This window comes from Cavia porcellus, unplaced genomic scaffold (genome assembly GCF_034190915.1).
Source record: "Cavia porcellus strain 051 isolate PalLab524CR breed Dunkin Hartley unplaced genomic scaffold, mCavPor4.1 scaffold_7, whole genome shotgun sequence".
In the NCBI taxonomy this organism is placed as follows: Eukaryota; Metazoa; Chordata; class Mammalia; order Rodentia; family Caviidae; genus Cavia; species Cavia porcellus.
In genome coordinates, this window is record NW_026947490.1 from 7,362,349 (window position 1) to 7,373,400 (window position 11,052).

The 11,052-nt window shown below is 40.3% G+C and overlaps 1 protein-coding gene across 1 annotated transcript; it reads left to right on the plus strand.

Annotated features, from left to right (window-relative positions):
* The first annotated feature begins 9,244 nt into the window (after positions 1–9,244).
* LOC100719956 (keratin-associated protein 11-1) lies at positions 9,245–10,152 on the plus strand. Its single transcript, XM_003467279.2, has one exon. It carries the CDS (start codon positions 9,306–9,308, stop codon positions 9,777–9,779), a length of 474 nt encoding a protein of 157 aa, XP_003467327.1. The 5' UTR covers positions 9,245–9,305; the 3' UTR covers positions 9,780–10,152.
* Positions 10,153–11,052: the final 900 nt, after the last annotated feature.

The window sequence follows — 11,052 nt, forward strand, 5'->3', positions numbered from 1 at the left end:
CCTTCTGATTGTAATTATGTATGTATGATTATGTATATATCTGCTTCCCTTCAGTTACCCTAACTGATGATAACCCCTTGCTACTGCTAACTTTACCAAATCAACATTTTTAGATTCCACATATGAGTGAGGGGAATGGTGCTTGTCTTTTTGTGCTTGGCTTATTTCATTTAATGTTCTTCCTCCGGGTTCATGTATGTTTATGAAAATGAAGGAGTATCATTTTAATGGCTGAACAGATTCCGTGGAACAGTTTCTCTCTCCATTGCTCCAAAGACAGACACATTTTTGGCTCTTGTGCTATAATGAACATGGGGATACTGATGTCTTTTGAGCATATTGATTTCATTTTCTTTAGATACATACTCAATAGTGGGATTATTAGATCACCTGACAGCTCTATAATTAATGTTTTGAGGAGAATAAAGTGAACGACAGGACCATTAAAAGTATGTTATGATTATTTTATTCCTGTGGTATAACAGTCACATTTTCCTCTCAATTTGGTTTATTTACTTGAGATTTCTCTCCTTTTCCGTTGTCCAGGTAAAAGATTTGTCAAATTATTCTTCTTCAAAAAAACCAAGTCTTAATGTGTTTTTTTATGGTTTTTTAGTATCTATTTCATTTATCTGTGTGCTAATATTTTTTAATTTCCTTCTTGTACTAATTTCAGGTTCAGTTTTTCTTTTTCTAGTTCCTTGAGATGGAACATGGGGTTGAATGTTTGAGATTTTCTTTCTTTCTTTTCCTGATTTAGATGTAAGCTTTTCTCTAAGGACTGAGTCTTTGGTATTCTGCAGGTTTTGGTATGATCTGCTCCTGTTTCCATTGGTCTCAGAGAAATTTTAATTTTTTCAATTCGGCTGTTCAGGAGCTTGCTGTTTAATTTCCATGTTTTTATGAAATTTTAAAGTTTTTTCTGTCATTCATTTGTACGTCTTATACCACTGTGGTAAGAAAGACTTACTATGACTTCATTCCTCTTAAGTTTAAGATGGCTAATATATCCTGTAGAATGTTCCACATGCAGTTGAGCAGAACGTGGATTCTGCAGCAGAGGGTGGACTATGCTTTTGAATACATCTGTCTCTTAGGCTGATTCGCTTTAGAATGTAGTTTGAATCCAGTGTTTCCTTTTGATTTTCTATCCAGATGATCTGGCGGTTGTTGAAAGTAGGTGTTTAAGTTCTTTACTATTACTGGATGGCAATCTATCTCTTCCTTTGTATGTATTAATATTTGCTTATAAAGTCATAGTCTCATTGGAGTAGAGTCCAAATCCTATGGCTTTCCTTAAATTTAATTACTTGTCAAAGGCTCCACCTCCAAATAGTCAAATTAAGTTTCCATCCAAAATGGGGTTTAAATTTCAATGTGACTTTTGGTGGAGACATTAGAACTACAGCAAGAATGCCCAAAATAGTCAAATGACATAGTATATTACTTAGGTGTGCTTCAATACATAATTAACAGCTTTTCACAGAGGTCATTTAATGAGTCCAGCTGTCACTGTATTTAAACTATTCAATTTAAAAGAGAATTCTCTTTGCTAAAAGTACTCAGAAGGAGAACTTCAGTAGATAATGTGATTAGATGCTAAATCTGTGAAATGATTTGATAATGAGGGAGATGAATTGACTGTCCAGATTGAACCCAGCATTATATTTTGATGAAGTGAGAAGCTGGTTTTCACCCTACTGGAGTCTCTTCCTATCATGAATTGGTAAATGGTGGTCAATTTAAACACCAGCTGAACTGAATCAGCATGGTGCTGAGTGTGGATGGCCCACCTGAGGACTGCTGCCAGCATAAAAAGGAGCCATGGAGAGGAAGAGGAGCATTGTGGGTTCTCCTAACCGGTGTTGTTTGGAGTCAAGTTCTCCCGGAAAAGCTTGTCATGCTGGCTCCCCTGATATGAACTCGGCTGTTATCATCCGAGGAGCTTGGGACCGTGTTGCTGAGAATGGCAGTGGGTCATTTGGGGAAGCTTTGGTCCTTACATTGAGCATCACTTCTGGCTCCGGAGGGGAAGATGTGTGCTGTTTAATCTCCAGGAGAAGCTTGTCATACTGGCTTCCTGATATGTACTTGGCTGTTCTCATTGTCAGAGGACTTGAGACTTCACTGTCACTGAGGATGGCTGTAGTACTTTTCAGGGGAGCCCCGGTTCCTTATTTCAAGCATCACTTCTTAGCTCCAGAACAGAACACTTACCCTGCTGGCACAGATTGTTCAACTTCTGGTAGAGACTTTCTAGTGTCCACTGCTAATCTTTGGGCTTTCCTAGTGCAGATCCATGAAATAGACTTGCATGAATCATTGTCGTGGGCTCTAGGTTTTCAACTGAACTCACATAGGCTATTGCCATGGCCTGTCCTCAGCTGAATTTTCTAGCTCATTAGTATTTTGGTGAGATTTCCTGCACTTTCTTGGTATATGACTCCTTGAGTGTCCATTATAAATAATACGATAAATTATATGTCCTGTATGTAATTGTTCTCCTTGAAACCCCTGACTGCAGCAGTACCCGTATGAGGCTGCTGAGGCTTTGGTCTTGTCGTTCACCCCAGCTTGGCTGGTTCTGAAGGCCTGAGTCAAACGAACCAGACTTTAGAGATGGTTCACAAGCTAGGGCACACATACGTTTCACCCTGAAGTCATTCTGGTGTATTTATGCTGAGGAATACGGGCATTGTATCTCTAGTGGGCTAACTGTAAAACCAAGTTCATTTCAGAATTCTACTTTCATCGTCTAATTCAAAGGTTGGAGAATCTAAAGAGAATGCCTAGAAAAGATGTGTTCACCTGGTGAGTGTGAAGAAACTCTGCTTGTCCAACTATATTCCCTGGAGGCCTCTATCTGTCTGCAAAGATAACAATATCTTGAGGCATTTCCATCAGTTGGACTGCAGGTCTTCCAATAGCATATTTTGCTTCGCTGCTGAGATATGAAAAATGACCCTGACAACAGCTCTTCAAAAATCGGTTATTTTTTAAGAAGTCCACCAGATGTCATTCATTTTATCTTTTTCACTTTTGATTGATTTTGAATTAATTTCTATTACCATACCCATCTTTAGGATTATATCTTCAGATTTGAGAGCAGCGCTAAATTTAGAATTGCTGTCCTTCTCATGTAGAGGATGTAATGTAATCTTTCTTACTGAAGATTCTTTCCAGCTCTTCCTAGTTGTTTCTTAGTTTCCCCTTTATGTCTTTATGTAGATATTTTCATATTTCTTTTAAGATAGAATTCACATCTAAACTTTTCCAAGCCAAAAATAAACATGGAGCTTGCAGTGTGTGTGCACTGTGACTGATAAGTTGGTGACTGAGTTCATATCAATGAGGAAAAAGGATACTTACTACAGGAGAGCAATGAAGTGAACCTCAGTCCCACTCCATTCTTTTCCTGAGAGTCACTTTATCAACCTTTAGCTCCTTCATTAATTGGAAAAACTAATGGCTGGCTTCAGGTTACTTGATAGTATGCTTATCCATGCAAGGACAGAGCAGTGCTCTGTGATTAGTAAGGAACAAGTGACCCTCTGCTTTGAGCTGTGACCTCCTTTACCTATAACTAAGGTGCATGCAGGAAAATACACACTATTCTAAAATTAAAAAAAATGTTTTTATCCAGTTTGATCCTCACCCCACATAGCAGGAACTCAGTGATAGTGAGAGAGATCCTGAGGCAGTCTGGGGTTTGGAAACAATTTCTCATTCTCAGTACTACTAAGCTGGTATTGAATGTTTCTCTAAGATTATTCCTACCTTTGTAATTTTTAACCCATAATGAATTGTACAACAATTTCAACTAAATTGTAAGACTGCATACTCTTCAAAGAGCTATGCCTTTTAGATTGGTGGAGTGGTTATACTTTAAATAAATTTTGGGAAAGTTTATGTGTCTACCATATAATTTAATATAGAAGGTCCAAACACATTTGTTCCTTAAGGGCCTTTAGAGTGTTTTGCTGAGAAAACAAACCAGAAGGAAAAATGACTACTGAGGGCCTGCCATTCCTTGAAAGTGGCAACAATTTTCTTACCTGGCCAGAGTTACAAGCCTAAGGTAAGTGGCTGCATCCCAAGTCACAGGAGTTGTTGGTGCCGCCCATTGGTACTTCTAATTCCTTTAAGAATCCCCTCATACTGTTTCTAGATAATGTGTTTATTTTTTTATCACTCTGAATACTTCCAGTAATATGAAGCATGAAATCTGTATTTTCTAAGAGTAAAGTAAATCCATGTCAAAGATTCCTAGTCCTGGTGTCTTGGCAAGACACAGAGTGACTGCAATTTTAACTCCAAGGCCAAAACAGTATTTTCAGCACCGCGTTCTCATCCAGAGCTTTGATCCCTCTGTACTAACAAGAAAACTCACATCACTTTCCCTTGGGCTTGGTGATACTTTGAAACACAGGACAGCAAAGGTGATGTCCTATGTCTTCTCAAACTGGGATGGAATAAATAATGTAGTTTCTGCCCATCTCTCTCTTTCCTCAGGATTCCCCCTCTCAGGATCAGCTACTCCCCTGGGTAGTTCTGGCTACACGGAGAGGCCGCATGGAAAGTCATTCTATCTGGTCCTTTGCATCTGCTGCTAGGCGGACGAAGGAATGGTCCCGAGTCACAACCCCAGGCCTCCCCATGCCTCCATTCACCCTGTCATCTCTGTTCATTCTGCAGCAGAGAAAAACCTGCCGTTCTGTGCTTTGTCAACTCCTTAGTCATGGGTTATGGGCAGAATAAATTCTTGCTTTGTGTTACTAAGTTTTGAGGTAATTTATTCCAACATAATTAATAAGCAGAAGAGGGATCAGCATGCTGGGATATTTAACTTTGCATAAGTGGGTGAGTGTGGTTAAGTGGTCACAGTCTCTGAATAAAAAGTAAATTTACAAAATTAAAAAAATTATTGAGCCATTTAAAATGTTTAGTATTTAAATATACATTAAGTCATCTTATTAAACCATTGAAGTATTTGCTACCATGATTTTTTTCTTTTTTTGTGTGACAAGGACTCGCTTTGTAGCTCAGGCTAGCCTTGAGCTCTCCATATAGTCCAGGGTGCCCTCAAACTCAGGGAGATCCTCCTGCCTCCGCCTCCTGAGTGCTGGGATTATAGGCTTGTACCACCACACATGGCACTACCATGATTTTTATCCTGACAGCTTTGTCCCACTCTGCTCAATTTTCTTGACAGTCCCTCGAATTTGAACCCTAGTGAAGGCACACATGAAAAATGACATGATTTTGAAAACAGGCATTGAGAAAGAGAGAGTCATTCAATTTAGACTTTCTCAGCCGTGGCACTATCCTCTGGGGGTTCATTTTCAAACTAGTCATGTAGCTGGTGATTGCTATTTTCAAGTTCTAAAAGTAGCAACTATTTTGCTAGTCTGTGCTTCCTACTTTTACCTCTCACTTTCTGCCCTGCAGTTTCCTCTAGCTCAAGTGATTCCACTCTGCTTATGATTGATGTTTTTTGAAAAGAGTTTGGAACATAAATTTCAGTTCAGTTTCATGGTGCAAATCGCTCAGGCTTCAGGGATTTATGTCTTGGTTAATAAGGATTCTGGAAATTCAACCCAGAATCCACAAGAAATTGAAAAAAAAATAAAGTAGAGTAATTCAAGCAAGATGCATTTAGTTTTAAAAACAAGCATTGTATTCAACCTTTTTCTTTTCATGTTTCTTAAGAAAGCATGAATTGTTTTGATTTTACAGGACATTCAGAAAAAAAGTGCAAAATGACCAAATTTCATTTGGATTATCAATTTCTATGCAAGTTCATGATTTCTCCATTTGAGGAGGCAAAGTGGTTTTTCTTTTTAAGTTTCATTTATATTAGTACATATCTCTTGCATAATGATTACACTAACTGTGGAGAATTGGTGCATGTACATAACACATGTTAATGGTTTTGTTTTCTTAATCTCCTTCCCCTCCTCCATTCCCTTCCTCTCTTGGTCCCCTGGCCATTTGCAAAAGATCTATTTTTTCCTGAGATAGTGTTGGTCAACATTATCACCAACTTCGCAATGAAAAATATGCTTTCTGCATGTCAAAGCTTCAGTTTCCTACACCTGTTGCATTCATTTGTTCTGAAATGCGTGGCCTTGTAAGTGATTACTGTGATTCAGTTTACAGTGGAAAGAATTGCCCATTTCCAGCTTGTGGTAATTACTGGATGAGACTTAGATTGTTCTGTACAAATGAGAACAAATCACCCCTCAATGACTGAGATAATGGGTATCAGTTCTTTGATCTCTCCTCCTCTGCTCCACCCACACTCGCCCTGCCCTTTGAGCTCTGCAAACTGGAGAATAATCTTCCTGAGTCTTTGCAGTGAGCTTAATTTTCACATTACACTGAAGGACATAATCAGAACCTGGTTGCCTGTGTGATTTTTCTTAGACTTCAAGGGAAGGCTGATTTATCATTAATTTCATTTAACAACCTGAATAAGTGTAGTATTTCTTCAAGATTCAAGCAATCTTCAGGATATGATTTGTTATTTCACAGCTTACAGTGAATCCAACTAACCAGCCTAAATGTTTATATCTGGAAACAGAATATAAGAGAGTATTGAAAGCTTCCCTAATCTAAAATGGATAGTATATTTCAGAAAATATTAGAGGAGCCATGTTTTGGAAAAAAATGTAGTTTACAAACTTTGAAATAATTCTAGTGCTATAAAATCTCAATAATCTGCTTTCAGCCATTACAGAAGTCAAGCTACTAGTTTCTTTTAAGAATTAAAATCTAATAGATTTGTTCAACAGACTACTTTGTATTTGATACCTGCAAAATGGCATAATGTCTGGAAAGCAGGACTGAAAAAAATCAACTCATTAATTAGCCATATGCAGTGCCATTATAAAATATCATGGACTTAAACTCTAGCTTTAAGCTACTGATAACTCTGTTTTTCTTGCTGAGTTTATAGTGACTTCACGTCTTACTCTAATAACAATTGATTACTGTTACACTGTGTACACAAGGAAAAGAAACACAAGAAGTGTAATGATAGTGATTTCAGCTCACTATTTTATTTGTTTTCATTGCTAATCCACTGATGAACCTGTAATGATGATGAAGACAACATCCCTGACATCATCGTGATTGATTGACTTTAAAAAGCAATAAGTCTTCATTCAGACTTTAATAAAGGTGTCTGATCATGTTTAAATTAGTACCATTGTGGGCTGGCAGCTCGTCAGCTTTGTTTTATTTGGCTGTCAGCTTAGTGAAACAGAAACTATGATTTTCATCTCTTTAGTGAGATAGTTTTTGGAGGGACTCAATGAGATGGAGAAGGTAAGACTTCTTATTAGCTAAAAAAAGAATTCTGTGCTCAAAAAATATTTATTTCCTGGCTTTCTGGAGCTGATAGGAGATATTTTCCACCATCCCCGGTGAAAAAGTTGAATCTGGACAAAATAATAACCTATGAAAATCTCCGTCACTTCAGACATGTGGCAATGGGTTCCACAAGGAGTTTTCCTCCTAATGTTCGCTTTTTTTCTTTTTTTGTCAGTTACATGATTGAGTATTCTTTTATTGCAGCCTGCAAATCTTAAGCTGCTGGAAGCCTGTAAACCACTCATCCACTTTAAAACAAGAAAGGCAGGCCCTGTGACCAGGGACTCTGACCTTCAAACACCAACTGGGACATTCTAGGTGGTGGGAAGAACAGAGTCACAACCTTGTGGAAAGTAGTCATCTCGTTAATCTCCCACTGCTCCTGAGAATGCTCTTGCAGTCACTGGGGCCGGTCTCTGGGAATCACAATACAGCCCGCAGCACAGCTTCTTCTTGTCTGAGTGTGTCATTAGCTTCCATCCAGATGAATGATGCTTTTGCTGGGGGACTTATGGGCTCTGACATAAAGTTGCTTGCTTTGTGGATATGTAAAACATCACCTACCTGCACAGACCTCAAATGTATGTAAATCTATTATTATTCTCCGTGTAAACTAGTTTACGAAATGAGTCAGATCTTACAGCTTTGTTGAAGCAGAAAAGTCGCTGACTGCTTAAGCTATGTTGAAGTGATTTATTTTCCCAGAGTCAGAGTTGTAGATTCACTGGTTCTAGCAGGTGAGTAGAAACTTGGAGCAGTTTGTTTTCATGTTCAGAACTATATTGTAGTGAGATGAGGCAAAAAAAAATTATATCCTTATAGTTCTCCCAAACATAAAAGAATAAAATATTACAGAAAATTCTTTACATATATGTTCATGACCAGCAATGATTAAACGCCCACTTCTCCCTTGACAAGCTTTATCTCTTACACAGAAAATGACTTTGAAGAGCCCTTAGTTTGCCCTTGATTAAACATATCCTATGTATAAATACTAGAGTGCAAAATATACATTTTAAAGATGTTATTCAAAATGGTAAAAAGACACTCTACCCTTCCAAATTACCATTATAATAATTTAAAAATTAAGCCTTTTCTACTGGCATATTAATGAGGCTCACAAGACAAAATTATGTATTAGTATTAGATTAAAATTTTTAGGAATAAAGCTCACCCAATTTATTTAGAAAGGGTCTTGTCTACACATGCAGTTACACTTAATTAGCATCTACTTTGCTTCACTAAGTGAACAGAAACGGAGGGTCCCATTGCCCTTCAGCCTTCCTGCATGGGTCTTGCTTTGGTCATTTGATTAATGTGATAGCCAGCTCAGACTTTGGATTTGAGTCTTCATGTCTTTTTTCCTAGTAGGTCTTGTCATCTTGAAATATATCAAGGAGGCACCTTCCCTATTAGAAGCCCCGTTATCTATGGAAGAGTGACTGATTAAGTTGTGCTTAAAACATATTAAATACCAATGACAACCCAAGCAGGGTGTGGTCTTATAATCCAGCTGGCTTAGAAGGGAGAGAGTATGTGATGACAGAAGGGTGTCACATTTGGGGTTGCAGTCAGATTGATGCTTATTGGATGCAAGCAAGATGAATGGGGATGCAATGTGGGCAGGGATGACCAATCACTTTGAAGCCATCCACCAACCTCCTTAAACCAGACTAACTACAGTGCGGGAGACTTATGACTTAGTTACCAAACTACTAAACTTATTTATGAGAGGGAAGGCTTCTCAAGAGACAATTAACGTGTAGATTCACAAGATGTTCTAAGGCAAGCTGTGAGCCAAAGAAGCCAGGCACCCAAGGGAGGGAGCCCCACCCACCAGCAGGGGTGTATAAAAGCTCAGGAAGCTGAAGTGACATTCAGAATCCAGAAGCAAGCTGCAGAGTGATACCTGCTGCCCTGCACCTGGCATCATGTCTTTCAACTGCTCCACAAGAAATTGCTCTTCCAGGCCAGCTGGAGGACGCTACACTGTCCAGGTCCCAGTTGCTACAACTGCACCCCAAGATGTTGATTGCCTGGGTGGCATCTATTTGCCCAGTTCCTTCCAAACTGGCTCTTGGCTCCTGGACCACTGTCAGGAGACCAGCTGCCAGCCCACTGTTTGCGAGCCAACGTGTTACCAGAGAACTTCTTGTGTCTCCAACCCCGTCCAGGTAACTTGCTCCCGGCAAACAACCTGCTCGACTCCCTGCAGTCGGCCGCTCTCCTTTGTCTCCACTGGCTGCCAGTCTGTGGGAGGCATTTCCAGTGTATGCCAGCCTGGCGGTGGCATCTCCACTGTTTACCAGCCTGTGGGAGGAGTCTCTACTGTCTGCCAGCCAACCTGTGGGGTCTCCAGGACGTACCAGCAGTCCTACGTGTCCAGCTGCCGAAGACCTTGCTAAGGTGTGGGATCCAGCGAGACAGTCAAGACTCCGTCCCCTGCCAGCTGTGTTTCCAGGATCTGCCAGCCTGCTGCCCGAATCGCTTCAGCTCCAACCCCATTCACCGCCTCATCTCTGGCTGCCGGCCAGGACTAGCTGCCTTTGGCACTCTGAAATTCTTCTGACTGGCACTAAGATTACTTAAGGGTTGATCCCTGGTGCTGTGTATGCCTCTCAATGTTTCCAGAGGCTGTGCCACCCACGGCCAGTCGCGATGCTTTTGCCATGTTTTGACCTTGCTGCTGTGTCTCCTGGCTTCTGCTTTTGCCTCTCAAAAAGGGAGCTTGTCTTGCTGTATTCTTCCCAATAAACCTGCATTAGTTGGCATTGCAAATGTACGTCTCAACAGTTCTTTATTTTTAAGAGATTTTGTGGTCATTCTTTGTTGGTCATGGTTTTTTGTGAGCTTAGCATCTAGTGTTAGTCATCGAGTGTCATGGGTGAGAAAGGGATTATCTTTTATTGTTAGGAGAGTCTTTGGATATAAGATGCAGGGAGGGTTATGAGAGTTGATGGAATGACTTGTCCTCTGCATTTTCCTCTCTAGTTAGGGACTCGCAAAATGACTTCCACGGAAGAGAAAGAAAAAGAAAAATTACTTAGGAAACAAGAGAGCAGGAAGGCTATGCAAAGGGAGGGCCATGGATTAGGAGTTCAGGGTCGACTAGAAGTTCAGAGTCTTTATCAGAAGAGCACAGTGAAAATCTCTGAAAATAATCCCTGCATGATCAGCTAGGAAGGAGGGAAAAGGGTAGGAAGAGATGAAAAGAAAGATGAGGTGGTTTCCAGGCTCCAAAACTCACTGCATCCAAAGGGCAGCTGGACGTCCAACCCTCCTCTCAAGGATTTAGGGTAATCAGAGACCCTAATGAGCTGGGAGTCATCACCGTCCCTTCCTATTTGAGTAAAGCTGGGCAGCAGGGACCATTAGGAATCTTGGAAACATGTCGGTGTATTTTAGTCCTCAGAGCCAGCGTCCTGCAGGCGCCCCACGGGCGTCCATGTGCTGACCAAGCAAACCGTGTGGATGCTGAGGGTCCGTGTGCTCAGTCCCTCCACTTTTCCCTAGAAAGTGAGAACTGGTACCTCTTGGCTAGCTTGTGTCTTTACGTTCTGCTTCATCCAGAAACACATCTCTATTTTCTCTTCGGAGTCTCACAAGGAGAAACAGAAGCAGACAGTGTTTATGGAGAATGGAGACGGATACGGATGAGTTGCCCGTGTCAGGAGGAAT

Excerpts from the sequence above, each read along its gene's own strand:
- LOC100719956 (XM_003467279.2), top strand. The coding sequence starts at position 9,306 with ATGTCTTTCAACTGCTCCACAAGAAATTGCTCTTCCAGGCCAGCTGGA.